At 41.0% G+C, this 21,823-nt stretch overlaps 1 protein-coding gene across 2 annotated transcripts; it reads left to right on the plus strand.

The window, feature by feature from the left end:
• Positions 1 to 6,173: 6,173 nt before the first annotated feature.
• On the plus strand, positions 6,174 to 12,339 carry RSL1D1 (ribosomal L1 domain containing 1). 2 transcript variants are annotated; one of them, XM_069809986.1, is made up of 9 exons: positions 6,174 to 6,282; positions 6,411 to 6,550; positions 7,345 to 7,483; positions 8,112 to 8,260; positions 8,423 to 8,524; positions 9,139 to 9,232; positions 9,320 to 9,448; positions 10,214 to 10,429; positions 11,801 to 12,339. In XM_069809986.1, exons 1-9 carry the CDS (start codon positions 6,247 to 6,249, stop codon positions 12,143 to 12,145), a joined length of 1,350 nt encoding a protein of 449 aa, XP_069666087.1. In that variant the 5' UTR covers positions 6,174 to 6,246; the 3' UTR covers positions 12,146 to 12,339. The 2 variants fall into 2 exon arrangements, with proteins under 2 accessions (XP_069666087.1, XP_069666086.1); XM_069809985.1 differs by having other exon boundaries at positions 6,232 to 6,325; positions 6,361 to 6,550.
• Positions 12,340 to 21,823: the final 9,484 nt, after the last annotated feature.

The following is a 21,823-nucleotide window of genomic DNA, read 5'->3' on the forward strand; positions in this document are numbered from 1 at the left end:
TTTCCACTTTTGAGCAAACTTAATGAGGGATTCTAAAACTTCATTATTTTAAGGCTGGACTGAGTATTTATTATTAAACTGAAAAATCATCTGGTGGGTTGCAATACCAGTAGATAGAAAAAGTCTTGAGCATTTCCATTACTCATCCCATCTAGTGCATTTGATTACCATTTCCATAAATCCAGTTAACATCATCTTGTCTGTAAAGGGAGGCTAAATTATTTCAAGTTCATTAACAGAATCTACATTATACAATTAAAGATACTGCTAACCTGTGACAGGGTTTTATTTGGGTATGAAATATTTGCATTCTATAACAAATACGCCGACACAAAAATGTAAGGCACAAATCTACACAAATTGGCTGCATTTTGGTTAGAAGAGCTGAAAGTACATTACATTTGAATAGTCTTCAGATTACATCTCAACTTTTCCATTTCATCTCCATTCCACATTTTATAGTCCCATTTTTACTGCTATTGAGTACAGCTAAATCTAGATGAAAGAAGAAAAAAAGATAATGTGGCTTTGTTTGAAATAAATACTATTTGCTGATTCACTGATGTAATAAACTTTTTTAAATGACCACTCTGAATACTTCCTTTTGTGAAAACATGTGGTATGCTGTGTTGAAGATGAAAAAAATAAAGGAGCTGTGCAACCACAACAGTTGAAAGGAAGGAAAAAAAAAGGGGGGGGTGGAAACAGAAGTTGGATTGAAGCTACAGGAACCCTAGGAGCACTGCCAGCGTAACTGTGCTAGCATATGATACTGGCAGAGTATTCCTGGGTCCTGGTGTGGATGTAACACCAGCAAAACTGTGAGTGTGTTTCTCTGGAAAGGAGGGATTTGGGGGTTCCCCCCCCCCCAGTATAATGGCATTTACAGCAGTCTGTATGCGCAGTGTGGTACTGATGAGATCACACCTACTCTCCCTGATTGTTGGCCAAAGTTTGTAGTGTAGATATGGCTTAAGTGCATAGCCATGATGTAACTTATAAAAGCATAAATTATAATTCTATAAATTAAGACCTTGTATGTCCTTGAACTTGAAAGCCTTGGTATATGTAACAATAATTAAATGTAAAAAAAAAAAACCCAAACCTGAATGTGCAGCAGTACTAATTATTTTGCAACAGGAAAGTAATTACTTGTTTCTGCAAGTTACAAGAAGTACAGCACGCTAAATGGAGGAATGGGTATACCAATCAGTTGACTAACATTGCCATCAACTACCTACTTGAAACCATTCCAGCTACCTTGGTCATCTTTGCAGACAATCGGGAACTGATACACAAACACAATGGCATGGATTTCCTGAGACACTTACTCTGGTAGTAAATTGTATTCTTGAACAACAAGCTATTGATGATGGTGTAATAGTGTTGTAAGAAAAATGGCTGCTTTAAGGAGGTTTATCCATGGGGATATTTGCTGGCCATAAATTTTATGCCCCTCTACAGATTTCTTTCAGTGGCATAAAAAGCCCAGCGAAAATTGCTCAATGAAGAACCTCTGTTTTAGACTACTTATGGCACCAGTCCATATATTAAAAACTATGTTAATTATGAGAAATGTGTTTTTATAAGTGTTTATTACTGAATATTACCGAAGAAAAAAAGCTTGTTTCAATGTCCCAAGTATTTGATTCTGTATTACTCTGGCTTTTTGGTTCTTAATGCAGACTGTTTAAATGATGATGTTAAAGCAGATGAAATGTACTCCAGACAAAGACTGTTTTCTTCCTGAACTGATACTTAAAAGCTCTTACTTATTCTGCTGTTTTTTGTATACGCTAGAGGATTTGGTAAAGAAAAATATACCAACAAAACTGGAGTTACTACTGAAGATTTTATATTGTGAACCTGTTTCTTTCCTTGTGTTTATTTTAATCCACTATAAACCTGACAATATTTCTTTTCTCTGAAGAAATGCTAGAAAGGAGTCTACTCTTAATATAAAGTGGAAATTTATGCTAACAAACCGAAAATCTGTTGTGTGTATATATAACTTTCAATAATACATATCCTTTCATTGGCTTTCCTTCCCAAAAAGTCTCAGTTTCCAATGTAAATTGGATTTTTCTGCATCTCCCTTCAGTTACTTACACCTAAAAAAGTCCACGTATTTCTGAATAAGAGTAATAAGATATGACAGACTAACTGTTGGATGAAAAAAGGTACCTGAGGCTGTGTTCCTGTCATCTGTTAAGCCTGTAGAACTGATGATAGGCAAAAGATTGTAACAAGAAAATTTTGCAGCTTGTGTCACAAAGACAGGTGCCTCTGTTCTTCTGAGAAAGTAGTCTTTGAATAAGTGAATAACTTGCACTGTAAGCATCCATCAATCTGACAGTTAATTAGATTATAGCTAGAGGCTTACACTAGGATTGCAGAGGAACACAATCTAAAGAAAACTAGGGCTTGAACTCCAGATCTAGCAGGGAGGTTCTCTTCTGAGATCTCTTTTGTAAGGGACTTCTTACTCCCGGTTTAATTTCTGCATATTCTTTGTGGTAGTTTTGTTGCAAGAAGTACACTTATAAAGACCTGGGATTTTGACATCTGCCATCAAATAATCTGGAGGAACACAAGCCTGGTACTGGAACTTTTGGGATGCACACTAAAATAATAATTTTAAACCTCAAAGACCTGTTTGCAGCAGAAACAATTGATACTTGTACATCCCTTTTGCTAGGAGAAAGTATAAAATTAGGGATATATAGAAACATCCTCTTAAATAAGTAATGAGGTAGAGTGGTTTGCAATTATGTCATGTTAAATCCTAGCATTAAAATAAGTGTGACAAATGGCTTAAGGAAAAATATATACTTTCATAATTAAAGTTAAATTGAGGGCTACAGCAGAATATGTTTAGTGTACAGCGATAACACTGATGAAAGTAACAAACCTAATTTCCCTTGTAAGAGTAACTATTAATTTGTGAACTTGCTAAACTAAAAGTACACTCTTTATAGTTTATATTCATTGCATGCTGTATTAAGCAGAAATATTTGTTATCCAGAGATTAACTTATTTTTCCAAGACAGCTCTATTAGCTATGTCAAACACCTTTCAAGAGAAAATGATCATACTAAGTCAGTTAAACCACATCTAGTAAAATTTAGTCATGTCAGACTTAAAACGTTGCAGAAAAATGTACTTGGATGAGACTAATATGTGAAAAATTTGAATTTGAGTCACTAATAATAGTCCCTTTAGTTTTATCCTATTAATGCTATGCCGACCCAGTACAGTCAGGCTTCAAACATATTGTTCAATCACATCTTGCAAGACTAGCCTAGCTTATTTTCGGAGAGATGTCCCAGTCAGCTGACTTTTTCTGTTTTAACACGTCACAATAATACGTTGATGTTTTATTAAAACACGGCTGCTCTAAAATATGCAAAGCCTATGCAGAGATAGGAGCAAGACTAATACAATTATCAGATTATAAAACACCACAGCTAGTATCATATGCGTAAGTTCTACCCATGCTGAAAAGATTTTACTGAGTCTGCCCTATTTGGCTACACTGCGTGTTCTTAGCCTTTCAGTAATTTCTCTATTGAATACTTCATACAACTACATGGCAACAAAGGATAGCTTTTCTTTTTCTTAGCCAGTTCCATTTATTTTGTTCATTTGTACAAATCACACAACAGAAAACTAAAACTTCCATTTTCCAGGATTTTTTTTCACTCTAAGTCTGGGGAAGTCTTGAAGCCATCAACTATTCCACTGTTGCTCCATGAACACTACCAGCAGAATGAAAACATAAATCATTGTTATATAAAGCAGCTTGTCAAGAGACTAGGGTATTTTAATCCCTTTCTCTTTGTACTGGCACTCTGACTGACACATTTTTTTGGAAGACATCTGATGAGTAGGAATAAAGCCATAACTAGAAAGGCAAAGAGGAGAAAAAATCTAGAGGAGAAGAGTGAATGACTAAGACTCCTAATTTCATGGGTATTTAACCCCTGGTTATGCATAGCCGTGTTATCCAGGTAGCAGCTCACCTGTGTGATGAATGCAGACAGCCCAAAGCTGCCAGGGTGCACACAGCACTGTCAGTATGAGGCCAAAATAGTTCCAGGCTAGATCTGATCTGAAGACAATGCACTTACCCACCATGGAACTGGATGGAGTAAGCATCCCACAATTAAGCTACTTCCTGTAGTCAGTCAATGCATTTCTAAACTGAAATGGAGATGCAGCAGTTCTGCCTTTACTATTCACAGATAAGGAAGAAATGGTTTGGCATGTGATAATCAGTGGTAGCCTCAACTGTAGCAACCTGGAAATAGGGAAGTTCAAGGTGCTGAGAGGTGTGTGAGGAAGATAAGTAGCGGAGTAGAGCCCCTGGATTTCAGGAGAAAGACTTTGGTTTATTCAGAGAACCAGTAGGCAGGATCCCATGGGAGGCAGCCCTGAAGGGCAAAGGAGCTCAGGAAAGCTAGCAGCAGGTCTTTAAGGACAACCTCCTCCAATCATAAAAACAGTTCCTCCTGACACTCAGGAAAACAAGTAGATCTATCAGGAGACTGGCTTGGCTAAACAGCAAACTTACGACATCACGCCAGTGCAAAAAGACAGTAATACAGGAGGTAAAATCAGGGATAGGCTGCAAACAAGGAATTTAGAAACATTGCTCAGGCATGTAGGGAGTGTCTTAGGAGAATAAGAGCTCACCTACAGTTGAACTGGGCCAGGATGACAAGGGCAACAAGAAGAACTTCTACTGCTACAGTAGTGCAAAAGGCCAAACAAGGACATGTGGGATGGTTGCTGAGTGGGGCAAGTGACTTTGGGTCCAGTCGGGCTGCATTCAAGTATGCTGAGAGCTGGTTGAAGTCACAGCAAGACTGTCAGCTTTGAGAGGAAACTGAGGGAGGGTCCCAATGACTGGAGAAAAGCAAATGTCCCCCCACCTTCAGAAAACACCAAGAGGAGAATCTGGGAGTCACAGACCAGTCATGCTCACTTGGCTCCTGGGAAAATCATGGAACAAGTCTTGGAATACATTTTTGACACACGGAGGAGATGCTTGGGAACAGTCAGTGTGGATCAACCAACCGCAAATCATCCTGACCAACCTGATTACTTTCCATGACAAAATGACTAGATTTGCAGATGAGGGGAAGGGAGTGGATGGCATTCACCCCAACTTTAGCACAGCTCTCAACAGCCTCCCACAATCTTCTTGTATCCTAATCATTATGGTCTGGGCGGGTGGCCAACTAGATGGCTAACAACTGGTTGGACAATGGGCCTCTGAGGGCAGAGAGAATGGCTTGTACTCTACCCCAGGGCCGGTAACAAATGGGCTGCTGGGATTTATCCTGGGACCTGTTCTATTTAATACCTTTAGAAGTGACCTGGAGCACGGTCACATCAAGTTTGCAGACGACATCAAGCTTGGGGACCAATCGATAACCTTGAGGGCGCGGCTCACGTGCAGAGGAACCCAGACAGGCTGGGGGGTTTAGGCAACACCACCCCTTCCGCACTCAACCAAGGCAAATGCAAACCCGCATTCGGGAAGGAGCAGCCCTTTGCGACAACACCGGGGAACGACTGGCTGGGGAGCGGCTCTGCTGGAAAGGACCCGGGGGGCAGCAAGGAAAACACGAGCCACCCGGACGTGTTCCCTGCAGGCGAAGGTGGCCAGCAGCACCCCGGCCCGGGCCAGCTCAGCGCCAGCAGCAGGTCAAGGCCAGTACGACAGAAACCTTTTTTTTCACCGTGAGGACACTCGGGCGTAGGAACGGTTCGCCCAGCCAGGGAGCGCAGCCTCCCTCCCCGTCCGGATACAGCCCCGAGCAGCCCGGCCTGACTCGATGGCCTTGAAGGTCTTTTCCAACCTGAGCGGCTCTGTGGTGCCGACCTCGGGCTGGCCCCCGCTGCTGGAGCAGGCGGGACGGGCGGCCTCCGGCGCTCCCTTCCAAGCCCAATTAGCCCGTGAGCCGGTGACTCCCCCCGAGGGCTGCGCGACGGCCTCGGCCGCCACCCCCGCCGCTCAGCTCGGAGCCGGGCCCCCCCGCTGACCCCCGCCACGGACACGCGGGGCGGCGCCGCCTCACCTCCGCTCCGGCCCGCCGCCCGCCGCCCGGGGCGGGGCGGGGCGGGGGATGGGGCGGGGCGGTCGGGAGCCCCGCCCCCCCCGGCGGACGTGCCCCGGCCGTGCCCCGGAAGGCGGCGTGTGCGCAGCCGCGGCGGCTTGCACGTGGCGCCGGCGGAGCCATGGCGAAGGGGCCGGAGCATCTGGAGCGCGCCCAGGTACGGCGGGACGGGACGGGACGGGACGGGCCAGGCTCGGCTCGACCCGACCCGACCCGACCCGACCCGACCTGACCTGACCCGACCCGACCTTAACCGCGGCTGCTGCCGCTGTCGTGCCGTTGCAGGTGAAGAAGGCGGTGGAGGCCCTCCTGGCGTTCGCCAGGAGCAAGGCCAAGGGAGACGCGCTGCTTCTCAACGAGAGCGAGAACGTCCACCTCCTGGTGACGGTCTGGAAGGTCCCGCGGGTGGCGCAGGTCATCAAAATGTAAGAAACTCACCCTCGGCCGTGCAGCTGCAGGGGTTGCTCGTGTCCCTTGGCTCGGAAGAGAGCCCTGTGCTGCTGATCGGGGGCTCGAGGGGTTGGGCTGCCGCCGCCCTGTCCCGCAGTCCCCGTGCCGTGAGCAGAACTGCCCGGCCGCACCACTGCTCCGGCCCCGCTTCTAGCGGAACTGGAAGCGTTATTTACGCGTAGAATACTGGTTTTCTTGGCTGCCAGTTACAGGGTGCGTGCCTTTCGAATCCTGAAGCTGAAGAAGAGGAATCTCTCTCTTCTTTGCCTTAACTCGCTACCATATCATTAAAAAGATCCCTGTTTCTTTTTTGTGATACCCCAAAGCGAATGTGAGTTACAAGTTTTCCTTTAAACTGTAGTTATGCTCTACTGACAACGTTTACATCTATTTATCTGGGCCCTAGTACTACAAAGACTTGTCTCATGACTGGATGCGGCCGTGGTGTTAAGAGAGGAGAATGGATGCTCTTCCTCCTCCTCCCAGGACCTGTGTGCTGACCGCTCCTGGCAGCATAGGCGCATTCAGCGGTGTATCTGACTGGAGCCATGGTATAGGATTGTTTCACTTCTACGCTTCTGTGTGCTTTAAAAAGCATGGGTTCCACAGAGGATGTGTAGTAGTTAACAAAGAACAGAATCTAGATGCGTGGCTTCCCTGTAGTACTTGTTAAGGGTATTGATCTCTGTAGACAGGGTAGACCTAGTTCTGGAAAAAAACTTCTTTCTCCTCTTAGATGTTCCCTGTCCATCTCATATTCTCGTTGTAGACCACTGCCCCATGGCATTCGACCAGAAACAGCTGAGGTTTGCCTGTTCACAAAGGATGAACCAAATTTATCAGCAGAACAGACTGAAAATCTGTACAGGAAACTTTTAATCCAGAATGGGATCAGAAGTGTTAGCCAGGTAAGAGAGATATATGATAGTGTAGTATAGTACTGTCATTTCTTTCCTCTTGTACCAGCGGAAAGGGAAAGTAGTTGTTGTTTTCTGCTGTTTAATATTCTAATCTCAATGGTTCTGAGTTAATGATCTCTAGTAAGACTTTTCTGACTATTCAAACTGTAGTTTTTCTAAACTCCAAAATTTACTCAGAGTAATTTCTTCAATTTGAAACAGGATCTTTAGCCATCAGATGTAATTGCTAGATAAATGCTCAGTATTTAGTTTGAGTAATCAACTGGAAAAACTTATAATGTAAAAGAATATTTGAGTTCTTTGCAGCTGGATGGGATTGTTTACGCTACTAGCAGTAGAACTAGAAAATAATTTTATTGTTGTATTTAACCTTAATTTAGGTGTTACCGTGTACTCGAGTTCTGTTTGGTAATTTGCAGTTACTGTGCAAGAGATCCATATTGTTTGATTCTTAAAACAAAAAGTACTGTATCCTTTTTCTATTGATTGTCTTCAGCATTCTAAAATAATGCACCATGATAGACTATCAGTTACGCATGTTAATTCTGTACAGTTCTAAGTAGTATTCTAGGCTGTGTTTTCAGCAGTGGGGACTAAACTGTTACTTGCATTGCAGATCATCTCATACAAAACTCTCAAAAAAGAGTATAAACTATTTGAAGCTAAGCGTCGCCTCCTGAACAGATTTGATCTCTTTCTGTCTGATGACCGAATTAGAAGGCTCTTGCCCTCACATCTAGGAAAACACTTTTATGAAAGGAAAAAGTAGGTATTTAAATTCTGTGTATCCATTTTGCATTATCTTTTTTAAGATTAGATTCCTCTTAGAAAGTTTTGGTTGGTTGGGTTTGGGGGGGGTGGAGTTGGTTTGGGGTTGTTTTAGTTTGTGGTGTTTTTTTTTTTTTAAAAAAACACTTTCTTTTTTAGGGTACCTTTATCTGTAAACCTGAAAGCCAGAAATCTTGCTAAGGAACTACAAAAACATATCCAGGGGACTACGCTCCCAGTTACCAACAAAGGGTGCTGTTAGTAAGTATGAATAGATTAATACTTGACTTGAAGGACAGTTGTACCTTAACTGTGGGAATTTTAAGTGAGTGATTTTTATGCCATTAATAAGTGAATAAAAGAGGTTAAGAGTCACCATTCCAGATACGGGCCATTTTGAACCTTAACCTGTATAAAGAAATCAGTAGTTCTATTTAATAAGAAGTTTTAATGTAAAGTTGCACTTCTTGTCTCTTTTTCCTTACACCTAAGGAATTTCTAGGCAACTCTCACTGTCAAACAGCATGTACAATCCTAGAAAAATATTACTGTTAAATTAGGTAAAAACTACTTTCAAAATACTCTATTCTTGTAAGACTTTTTTTCATTTATTGTGCATCAAAAATGATCTAAACTGGTAATAAGCTTAGTAATATAAGGCAGTAGTTGCATATCCAAATACGGAAAGGTTAATACAGGTAAATCTATTCTAACTGTTATTAAAAAAGACTTCTGCAATAGCCAGCCGTCCTTTATGGAAGTTAAGATAATTGTGGATGAGTGGGCTTTTTTTCATTTCTGGGTATGCCTAAAAACAAGTAACTTGAAGTATGTTTATTTGCCCGTGCATAAATATTACTCTTCACTTCTTTCAGTACAGCACATATAGGTCACACTGGAATGAAAGCTGATGAGATAGTAGATAATATCATCGCAGCAGCTGAGGTGATTGCTAAGAAGTTACCAAAGGTACTGCTGATTGATTGCATTAAAGCCAAGTCAGTTCATAATTGAACCTCGTTATTTTTACATAAGATACTGGTTTTGTTGTTGCAGAATTGGAAAAATGTAAAAATTCTTCACGTCAAAACGCTTAGATCAGTTGCACTTCCGATTTTTACTGCAAATATCTCCAACTTGGATGAGCTTGACAGCCAGCCATCTCTCAAAAAAAAGGAAGTAAAGGTAAAAAAAAAAAAATTTCTTCAAACTTACCATAAAACCAAATTGGCTTCCTTTTATGTATTATAGTGTCTGATGTGTTGGGTTTAAATGTTTGAGCAGTTGATCCCAGGCATTTATGGCTACAAATGGGTTAGGCGCTCCTGACTCTGGGTGCTTCAAATACTCAGTAATACTAATGAAATTATGGAAACTCCCTGACAGATTGTAAAGCAAACTGGAAATAAGTAAGTTAAGCATTTCTAGTCCTAAACTGTAGGGAGCTGAGATTCATTCCTAGAACTTTTGCTTGTATTGTTTATTCGGATTTGCCTTCTGAAAGTACACTCATTAGCAATACATGGACTCAAGACTATGCATCCATTATTGGCTAATCAGTGGCATCTGAATAATTCACAAGCTCATGTATTTGTATACATGGGGGGGGGGCTCACCTGCTTTTTAAAAAAAAGAAAATAATCAGCTATTCCTTTGTACTGAGTTCTGCTTATTATGTTCTTTTGTCCAAAATAAATTTGGAGCATATATATTAAACTTACAGACTGTAATCTTGATGTTATCGTTTATTTACGAGCTATTTATTATAAACTTCTGAAAATAATGCATTTTTTCATATTTTACATATGGTTGACCAGCCCAGGTCTATTGAACAACAGTATTTAAATTAATGTTGCTAGACGGTATCATTTCTAAGTATATTAAAACAATTATTATACATTTAGAAATGTTACGGGGATTTGTCTGAGATGTACTTCCAATTAATTCTAGAAGGGAAAGAACAAGAAGCCGAAGAAGGCAGCTAAAAAACTGAATTCAAGTCAAGTCACTTTGACAACTGAAATTAATGCTAATGCTGCTGCTGCTGCTACCAAGGAGCTTGTGATAAAAGAAAAAGTAGAAGTAGTCCAAGAACCAGGTGATCAGGATGATGAAGAAATTCCACAACTGGTGCCTCTGCAAACAACCAGCTTAGCTGAGCTGAAGGTAATTAATAATATTGAGAAACTCATATTTGAGTTAAAACTGAAGATTTTGAACTGTTTAAATTGTTCGTTGCTCCTTAGGGAGCAGTGTGTGTTAACACACTTCAAGTGAACTGGATTTTTTGTGAATATATCATGAAAGCATGGGGGGTGGTGCCTTGGGGAGGTGGTTAGTTTTGGGGTTTTTTTTTGTTTTGAGCGTTTTTTTTATTTTTTTAGTTAACCCCCCTTACAGACAGGAAGCCAGTGGTTATTGTCCTTTTACGTATTTTTCTGAGTAGCAGCAATTTCGTCTAGGTTGAATAGCACACCTGAAGTCAGAAGGAAAGGGTAAATGATTGAGAAACAGCTTAATACTTAATCAAGTAAATTGTAAAATTTATAATTGAAAATTTCTTGCAAAATGAATGTATTATAATGTATCATCTTCTGCCTGGAGTGCAAAACTTGAGGAAAACCAAGTAACATTCTCTAGGATAGTAATATGCAATATTAATGATCACATAATGTAAATTGAGAGCTAGGAGCTTGCATGAAGTACTGTATGGACTTACTGTTGTCAGTATTGGAGATGATGTGGATCATGTCATTAACATGTCTGCAAAACAACCAGACTGATAATACTGACGTTTAACAAATACCTAGGAAAGATATTTGGATGAATAAAACAGTAACACTTATAAATTTAACTGAGTTATACTGCATTTATGATTGGAACATATCCTTAAACTCTAACTATGTACCTCTTCAGGGATGCCCAAATTAAAGCTATTATCGTGCAGGCCCACCAAAAAAATTCATAGAGCTTGCTTCAAGCTGCAGTCATGCAACAGGCCTACCTTAGCTGATGTGATGTGATTGCCAGAGCCCTATCTCCAGAAACCTGGGAGTAGATACAGCTAGAGTATCTACTGTATGAATAGATGAGGGCCATTTGGGAATATATGATGAACTCCAGGGAATACTAGGCCTGGTGCACAGATAAGAGTGCAGTTTGTGTGTGTACAGCTGGACTTCAAACAGAACTGATCTCTCTCAAATTTATTAAGCCTGGAAATGCAGCAAGAGGACTGTAGTTTAAAGCTCTGCCAGCAGAGGTCAGTGACTTGACTGGACAAGAGGATCCTTGCATCTGTTAAATCTATTTACTTTCTTACTATTTTGTTATTTTTTCATTATTTTCGTGATTTAGTTCTGTGTTTAATTCTCTGCTTCCAGGCTGAAATGTGAACAGGTTATTTGGGCAAGGGCACAGTTCAATTGATACAAAGCATTTGTCATTTATAATGGTTTTCATTGATCCTTCTTCTTGAAAAACAGTAAAGATGTTTCTTAGGTGGAAGGGTAATTTTTTTGTGTGTCTTAAATACAGAAAAGGGAACCAAGTCCAGAAAAATGTGACAACCTGGGCAAGAAAAACAAAACACCCCTCGGTAAGAGAAAGAAACAACCTCTAGCTCTGGAGACTCCAAAACCAAAACATAAAGTTACAGAAGAGTGTGCAGACTTGCAGACTTCATCAAAACAGAAAAAAACCAAGCAGCTCAGCATGCCAAAGGAAGCAATAAAAGAAAAAGAAATGAAAAAGACTCCCAAAAAGCCTGAAGCAAAGTCTTTTGCAACACCCAAAGCTGGCACATCAATACAGTCAGCCAAGAAGTCTTCAAAAACAGCAAAGCAAGCACCCAAGAAAGTGCGCCGACCACAATCAGCATGAATATTGTCTGTTGTGACATGTTTTATGTAGTCATTCAGTGGTGTCTTTTTAGTAAACAAATATATTGATGAAGTAAAATACCTTCTTAAGAAAATCTGATCCCAGGAGCTTTTTTTATGGAGACCTGTAATGATGCATTTGTGTTTGCTTCTAACTGACAAGCTGGAACAAATAAACTCACAATCTTAATTGGCTTTATTTCTTACCTTTTATCTTTTCCTGGCCCAAACTAAAAGCACTCAAATTCTTTAAGTGTCAAAGGGCAGGGAGGGGACTATTCCAGGAAAAAAAGCTGAGAACTCTGACATCTTCCTGAAGCATAGTACTGGAACAGACAAGGGCTGAAGCAGGAAGCATGTATACCAAGAGCAGCAATCTATTTAACGTGATTTAAAATGCGAAATAGCTGCTACCATTTTTTCTTAAATTGTTCAATATAACGAAAACAGGTTGACATCTATCAATCTTATTCTAGCTATTTAAGTTAGCAGCCTGATAACAAGCCAAACAATGTATTTTTTAGCTACGGTATTTGTGTGTTTTTAAAAAAAAAAAAAGGACGGACAATTTTACTTTTATCATTGTATGCTTTGACCATTTATACGTTATGACATCAAGCAAAATCTCCTTCACTTTTGGGCTTTATTTCTGCTACCAGAACAAGTAAGGGTGTCTCTGTATGCTGGTCACAATACTGTTGTTTCCGCTATCTGAAGAACACCAAAGGCCATATGAATTTCACGTGTGTCAGCTAAGTGAACCAGTCCCATAAAGGCATAAAAAATATACACTGCAGAACTGAAAGGTTATATATTTGAAATTTTACAGAATAACCAAATTGTTATTCCCTGTATGATTACTTCACATCTTCCTCAGAGAAAGAATACAAGGAGGATTTGTGATGAAAAGTCCTAGTGGTAAAAATCTTTATTAGCAGTATTTTACTCAAGTCCAAATAGGAAAAAGTTCCTAAGAGACAAGAAGATTAATCAACAGTAAGTAACTAGCCTCATTTGTGGAGTTCAAAAAAACCTATCCCATGTCCTATGTAGGACATGCCATATCAATAGATTTGCTACCTAGAAAGTAGTTGGGTGCTAAATAACAAGTGGTAAAAGAAACGCTAAAGAATATGAAAAGATTCTGCTTGATCCATGGTGTCATTTTTCTGTAACCCATGACCTCTTGTTCTGTTCTACCATAAACATTTTTTAATCAAGAAACAAATCAATCTTAGCCAAAAAAAGCAAGTCTGACTTGATGATCCCTGTTAGATCCTTGTTAACAAAAAGATCTGATCTTGTCCAAAAATAATCCCATCACTTTCTAGGCTGGGCTGCAAAATATTACTTCATTTCCATAGTAGTGAATTAAGTGAATAGATACAGAACTCGCCTCCTTTCTGGAAATGTGTTTTTGTTTCTAATCATTCATGTTAAAATGTTTCTTAATTTGTAGATGTGTGGAAAATTATGAACTTAAGATCAGAACTTCTATATGACTAATTGATAGTGAACCATACTAGTTTGTAGGTGCTGGAAAAACACTTCCTTCACATTGAAAACATTAACAACTACTGCCTTGAAATTCTGCAGCACCTTGAGCCAATCTTATGTTAGGACTGCAGTAGTTAGTCTTGCCTTTTTGATAGCAGCACTAGAAGTCATACAGCTAGGTAAGACATGCAAAGCATCTGATTGACATCATAGCTACAAATTAACCCACTGGGGGAAAAGTATATATATAAAATATACTATATAGCAGAATTTGTTCATTTTATGTTGCAGAGTATCCAGGATTCTGACAGTTAAATAAGATGTAACACTACTGATGTGATTTTTATTCTTCCTAAGAGTAATGTACTCTTTTCTTTAAAAAGTACGTATTTAGAATTCAGAAAATCAGTGAGTAATAATTTGACATAGTTATCACAGATCTTCACTTGGAGACATTTGCAGTAGTCACCCTTGCTCAGAAGCAGTAAGTTACCATTGTTACAGGGAGGTGTGTTTCTCAACTCACTGCACTGTATGTATTGAAGATCAGTGTTGAATGATGGAGTTAAATTTGTTATGTTTATTCAGGAAAACTACTTCTTAGTTATGTTTTTCTTGCTTGTTTGAGAGACCTGGGAAAACCTGTCACTTTGCTAATCAAGAAAGGACAAAATATGAAAAACAGACATTCACTCAAGTTGAAGCTGTGCCTATTGCGGATGCATTACAGAATCAAATCAGGTGTAAAACACAATTGTTTTCAGTGAACTTATTTCAACTGGCTAGCTGTAAGGACCAAATTGCCAATCCATGTCTTTAGTATAAATGCTCTTTTAGCAAAGATAACTGACTTTTCTATGCTGGCAGAAGCAGCTAAGATGGAAAACGCCTCCCCAAGGGCTGAGCTGGTTTAGCTCTGCAAGGCGCGTTGGTGAGTATTAAGTTCAGTCTTAACGTGAACAGCTAGTGTGCAGTAGTCATGTTTGAGGCTTTGTAAGGACATTTCTGGGAATGACCATCAGGAAACTAAAGCAAATTTGGTATGTTTATGTATAAATTCTTATAGACCAACCGTTTTTACTCCTGTAATACTTGTTCTGACTGATTTTGGAAATAGGAGGGGAAAGGTTTAATAGACATCTGAATAATTTAAGGTACTGTATCTTTGACCTTACAATCTTTATTGTATTTAAAAATTGAAGGTGGCAAGAACAGAGGAATGAACTATAAAAGCCATTTCTAGTATGGCTAGTAAAATTATCAGCCTTACAATAAAGCTGTATTACTGCAAGTTCTGTTAGGAGCCCCATAATTCTGAATTTTAAAAGGGGACTTTGGTTAAATTCTTATGCAACATTTTCAATAGTACTATTTGTCTGTGTTTTTTTAATAGAAAAATCTGTCTGTTAACTTTATTAAGAGTGTAGAATAATAATATTTTTAAAATACAGAATTGTCAAGATATATCTAAACAGTGCTTTCTTTACACAGCTCAAGTATCCTTGCATTAAGTACTTTGTGGAGATGGGGTAATAGCCAGAATTTTTTTGTGTATCATTAATGTGAGTGAGTTCATGTCCTTTTTAGAAGTACTGAAAGCAGAGTGGCCATATGGAAGCTAGAAGGGAAGATGATAACTTTCAAAATATCAACATTCTAATTTAAAAAAAAAAGACGTATTCTGTTTTGTTATTAAAATTTGCTGCAAGAGTTTAAACTAAACTCTTAGATTAAGGACAAGCTTCTGCAAGGAGTCTTTGCTTTTATTTGAAGGGTTTAATAAGGATACTACCAAACTACTTTCTCTAGTAGCACACAGTGTGGTTGTTTTGACAAGAATTGATTCTGTATTGCTCATTTGTTCTCCATATTTGTATTAAAGTGGGAACTAACTCATGTTCCTCACAGAGATAAACTGGAGTTAGGAAGCAAGTCTTTCAAAAGACTGCAGTAAGTGTTAAACTACAGTGAAACAACTTAGTGCAGGTACCTTGCAACTTACTACTCTACTGAAGCCAAAGTGCCTTTCTTCCCCCCCCACCAAAAGCCTGCTGAACTGCTTTTGCAAAAGAGGAAAAACTTAAAAACTACATTAACTTCTACTCTGATTTATATAGCTGGGTGCATTTTTAAAAAAGAATCAAATGGAGGTATATTCAATGTGTTAGTAACTTCAGCAGTGTCGTGTTCTGAATAATATTGAGCTCTTGCTGAAAAATGAATTTCCATGGACAGATAAATAGGGAAGAAAAATACCATCTGTCTAGAAAAAAAACCATAGACTAGTTTATGCCTGTAGCTGGTCTGTAAGCTTTCTGCCATGCTTATAGAAATCACTATATTTGTACGCATGTTTGGTAGGATGAGGGTGACAATGTAACTTACACTTTCAGATTAGCCCTGAAGTTCAGCATTGCTGGGAAGAATAACAGCTAATAATAAAGCAAATACCTGAATATTATCAAACCAAAGCCTTGGCAGGAGGGATGCAGAGAAGATAATAGAAAACTTGTTCACAAACTCATTTTTTAGGAGTTAATTATATCTTGGGCACCAGGGGAGGGTAGGTTTGGGGCACACAATAAGAATGCCACAGGGCTAGAACTATGACTTAAATAGCTGTTTTTCCAGAGAATCTGAGTGAAGATTATTAATACTGATTTCTGTTTAAAATTCCTTAAGTATTTTTTATTCTATTGTAATTAGATCTGCCTTCTCACTACATCAATTTTCACATTAGGCAAAATGGTCGTGATTATTTCTTTTAAGGTTGTATATGATTATTAGAATTCCTACTGCCATCAGGATAAGTATGTAATGCTAAAATTAGCTTGACTTCCTAAAAGCTATTCTGATTCTAATGGAATAAACCCACCCAAGCTAAGCAGGTATATGAACCTCACTCAAACTTGGATAGCTGGTACATTATAGTCTTTCTCTTACACTTTTGAGAGGGACAAAAGTTAGAAGGTTATCTAGCACCATAATATGAGGCAGAAGTAGAACCATAGGTGTTTTACTGAAGCCAGGTTTAAACTTTAAAATCCAAAAGACACTTGAAAATAATCAGGAAGAATAGCAGTATAGGCTTTTTGGTATCATAATTCTTCTCAAGACAGAAGTGGTATGAAGTCTCAAAGTGAAAGATATTTTATTGTTGAAGTACTTGGAATGATTTTAACTTTTTTTTGTTTTTAAGAGGATTTTAGCGTATGGTTTTCTAAGGACAGCTTTCATGGAATAATGTCAGTTACAGAGGCAGTCATTAACGAAGAAGTGGCTTTACTTAGTCTTGGTTCTCAATGTTCAGCAGGAGCAGTAAGTGAACCAAGTGTTATATCATAGTAAACGAATAGCACTCATTGTCATTGGAGGAATAGTCTTCCTCAGCAGCATCGTTCTTGGCATACTGTACACCCACAAATACGCGGAAGCTGCATATGCTTTTAGGCCTGTCAGTCTTTCCATTGGCTTGATATTTCTAGTTACTGAAACAGCATGGCTTATCCATCATTAAACAAACTGTTAGATATAAGGGCCTCATGAGACTATGCGCAAGAGAGCCTACAGCCAAATATAGTTCTTGCGCTTGAGGGCTTGGGAGCGTTAGAAGATATGTACTAGGTCATTAACTGACAAAAGAGCAAACTGAAATATGCATTTTGCCTTTTACATAACTGTTTTACTTGCTGGATTTTTCATCTTGCATTCACAGCTCATTTCCTGCTTGTTAGTGTGAAGTTGTATTCTAACTACCCTTTTTAGGCCACCCTCCTCAAGTACGTAGTTATTGTCTATAGGACTTTGCAGACGCCCATTATAACCGTCTTGCAAATCTCTGCTGCCTACTAATAGCTACCTCCTCTTGCAAGTGTGGAGGTCTACAACATGGACGCCCATCTCAAGACCACCTTTTTTGGAGCGCCTCCCTTCTAGGGTACCCGAGCAAACTAAGGCAAAGACCTCACCCCCCTTTGGAAGGTGACACCGCCTCAGCTGAAAACAGTTGAATGGGCCCAGCTGCGTCTCTCACGCTCACCCGCACAAGGAAATGGCAGAGACCACCGCTTGCAAGGGATGCCTCAACTCCAAAGTGCTGGCGGTCACTACAGCCCAATCTTCGGCGCCCGTCCCTGCTACTCTCTCACGAAGTGGAGCAACGCCTGGACGAGCCAGCCGCCTCCCCGGAGGCAGGAGGAAGGGGCCTGTCAGGGGGCACCCAACATGGCCGGCGGGGAGAGCCCAGCTGTAGGCACGGGGCCTCGGCGAACGACGGCCGGCCGGCCGGCCAGCCACCCCTCGAGCAGGTTCAGATAAGCGGCGGCGGCGCTCCGCGGGGCAGCCCTGAGGGCGGCGGCGACGACGGCGGCGGCGGGGCTCCCGCCTTCCACCTCAGCGGCCTCCGGGGCGCGGCGAGAGCCCCTCCGCCAGGGGGCGTGGCCCCGCGCGCAGGTGCAAGCGGGGGGGCGCGGCCCGGCCGTCCCCCTCAGGTGCGGCGCCGCGCCCCGCCTTCCCCTCAGGTGCGGGCGGCCCGAGGCGGCGGTGGCGCCGCCGCTCCCCCCGCCATGGCGGCCCCCGGCGGGCTGGGCCGCTGCGTGGCCGCCTTCTGGCTGGCGCTGGCCTTCGACGCGCTGGGCCTGGCGGTGCTGCTGGCCGGCGTGTTCGCCGACGTGTTCTTCTCCGACCTGCTCATCTACGCGGGCGGCATCGGCATCTTCCTCAGCCTCGTCTGGTGGGTGTTCTGGTACGCGGGCAACCTGGAGGTGCCGCCGGAGGAGCTGCGCGACGACGTGGGGCTGGCGCCGCCCAAGGGTCGCGGGGACAGCCTGCTGCGGGGGCTGGTGCACGGCCTCAGCCTCCGCCTCTCCTCCGCCTTCGCCCCCTCGCCGCGCCCCCGCGCCGCCGCCGACCTGGAGCTCCAGCGCGCCGGGGGCCCGCGGGGCCGCCCCGCCGCCCCCAGCAGGTGAGAGCCGGGAGGCCGCCGCCGCCCGGGCCGCGGTGAGGCCGGTCCCGGGGCGTGCCACCGCGCCGGGACGGGCCTCCTGCGAGAGGGGACGGGGGAAGGGAAGCCGGGGGGGGCTTACGTCTGGCTGGAACTTGAGAAAAAACTCTCTTACCCGAGATAAAAACTTGTTACGTTAAACCACTTGCTCGCAGCTGACGCTTTTTTTTTTTTTCCCCCCAAATTGCGGGGAATCTCTCTCAGCTCAGGTGGTACTAGAAACCGACGGAGAGAGATGGCCCAAATTTGATTAGGCAGGGATGATACTTCCTGTAGACGTCCAAGAAGGGAAGCGGCCGGCTGGAGTAAAGCGTGAGTGAGTGTGGTGGAGCTGGTGTGCAGAGAGCTTAGTGCGAGGTCTGTCAGACCGCAAGCGCGGAAGCCATGCGGTCCTGAACTGATCGCGAACTGGTCCTGACGGTAACTCTAAATGCCGCCAGAAGTAAGCGTGGGGTAATGGAACAGCCACTAATCACTACCCACATGAGCTCTCGTGAGGGGAAGCTCCCTCTTTAGCAACGTGAAATGCTTCTTTCTTGGAGAACAACAACAAAAAAAGGTGAAATGCTGACTTGTATTTAACTTAGGGGCAGAGTTGTAGCTAGTAGTTTGAAACTCATAAATGCAATCAATAGTTAGACTACTTGTTGTGAACCTCAGTCATCTGAAAATGATGTGCTGCTCTCCAGTGTGCAAAGAAAGTGTCTAGGTCCAGCTTCGAAACATCGTTGAAGATCATCAAGCCTTTCAAAATACCCTAGTGTGTTCATTAATGTGACATGTTTATTTAGGAAGAAAAGCATGCTTAATGCCTTAAAAATTGGGGGGGGGGGGGGGGGAGGTCAAGCTTTCACTTCACTATGTAAAATCCTTTTCTGAAGGAATTGTAAAAACAATTTTGCACTAAGTGTCTGAACTATTCAAGGATTCTGAACATTTTGCAGTTCTGATTCACTGTGTACAAAGTCAGCTTTTTCTTCTGCTCCTTGAAACTAAATCCTGAAGCTACTGTTGATTTACAGAAAAGTTCATGTGGAAATAGTCTTCCTTCATGAAAGCCACAGAATTTTCTTGAGATGAAGTTCTAACAGTAGGGAGATATGATACAGATAACTGTTGCTTAATAGAAAACTTGTAGGAAGTGGAGTAAGAACAGCAGCAATACAGCTTTAAGAGATTCGTTATTGCTACGTAGTTTATTATTAACTATATATGCAATTAGAAAACAGACTGTTGAAAATGAGTCATTCTCCTCTTTTTAGACTCTTTTTTTTTTTTTCCTGGAATTGGTTTAGAACTGACAGAGAACCATATTTACAGGGAAGAAATGATATTTGTTAAATGACTATGCCTAACCTTTTTCATCTAAACATTATGGCAATTATAGGTTTTGAGTTCAGCAGATAATATGCTATCTCTGTAGATGGACCTACTTTCAATATGCCTACATAGATGTGTATTTTGCTGTAATAAACTTCTAGTAGTGAAAGTTTTATCTGTTTTTTTAATATTTCAAATCTTAAATGTTACTGATTCTAATTAGAAATAATCTATGGTTTATTATTAACTATAGAGGTAGATGTATAGTGTGCTTTATTAAAAGCTCTCCCAAGTAAACAGCAGCTTCTAATGCTACAGTAAACAAATTTTGGTACAATTGCATTAGTAATTGTAATTCAAAAGGAACCAAGACGGAGTGTGTAAGAGTTGTTACACATTGTAACGTGAACACTGTGGTTTTTACTTTCAAGGTAAAATAAAGGATAACAAATGGTTGCACTTCCAAAGATAATTCAGGGTTCCCTTTTGAAGTAAGCTCATTCGAAGTACTTTATATCTACTCATAAACAACTGTCTGAATCAGATCATTCCTTACTGATCGACCAAGTCCTCTCCCCATCTGGCGATCTTTGTGAACTTAACCAAACGGGTTAAACGTGTTTGGGCAGATATTGTCACGAGAGAGGAGGGGAAAAAACAGCACCACCACAAAAAAAAAAAAAAAAACAAAAAACAACCACCCCCCAAAAAACCCAACCAAAAACCAAACCACCACCACCAAAAAAACCCAAACCCTATACCCCCATCCCCACCATACTGGCCATTAGAAGAGCTTCCTGAGCCATTAACTTCAAATTTCACCTAATATTAAAAAAAAAAAAAGTGCAAGTGTTTGGAAAATTAACTGTTGCCTTAATAAGGAAGTTTCTTTACAGAAGCTATTTATGCATTTTTATCACTTAGATAATTCTCTGGTTCTTGCCATTAATAACTTTCTGAAGTTATTAATGGAACAGTGCATGCTTCTGATTTCCTATCTTAAAAATTATATAGTAGAAGTGAGTGAGAAGAGTGAGAATTATCAAGATATGGAATGAATTATATTAAAGGAATAACAAGTAGATTAGGATCCTTGAGCCTGAAAAGAGATGCAGAGTATAAAATATTCTAGACATCTATACAGTCATAAGTGGTATGGAAAAGGTATATAGGGAATGCCTCTCCCAAGACAAAGCAGGGACCAATGAGTTGTCACATGCTATGTAACTGAAGTGTTGGATTATTTGGCATAGGGAAATGTGACAGATAAAAATGTACTGATTCAAAAAGCCAGAGGAGGAAACAGAAGAGATGCACAGATAATGTATTTGGCTCAAAAAGACTTGGGGCAGTAAGTGGCAGCTGTGGTAATATCCTGAGGAGATATTACTTGCATGCTATATTCTTATGCCTTTATTGAGACATCCACACTCAGTCACCATTGGAGATGGTCTGTTGACTTCATGGGTATTTTATTTGAGTCCCAGTTGGCTGTTAAAACATGAGGAAAAATATTTTTTAAGAGTGACTTCAAATAACAGTTTAGAGTTTTATATGACTATTTGTTGTAAGGCTACTTTGGAATAACCTTTTCTTAATGTATTATCTTCAGGATCTGTTGAAGACACAACTGTTGAAGTTACTGCCTCTAAAAGTGGTGGAAGTGCTGCAAATTATGGAAGGAGAATTCCCTACTCAATGCAATAGGATTCTCTCATTGTGGAATAACCTCTGCAACCATTAAGGACTCTCTATAAAATGGACATATAGAGCCATATCTCTGCCAAATGCACCTATTTCAGTGTTGGACTGGATAGTTCTTTTGTGGGTATTTTTCACCATTTCAAAATATAAATTAGA

This window comes from Haliaeetus albicilla, chromosome 22, assembly GCF_947461875.1.
Source record: "Haliaeetus albicilla chromosome 22, bHalAlb1.1, whole genome shotgun sequence".
Lineage (NCBI taxonomy): Eukaryota > Metazoa > Chordata > Aves > Accipitriformes > Accipitridae > Haliaeetus > Haliaeetus albicilla.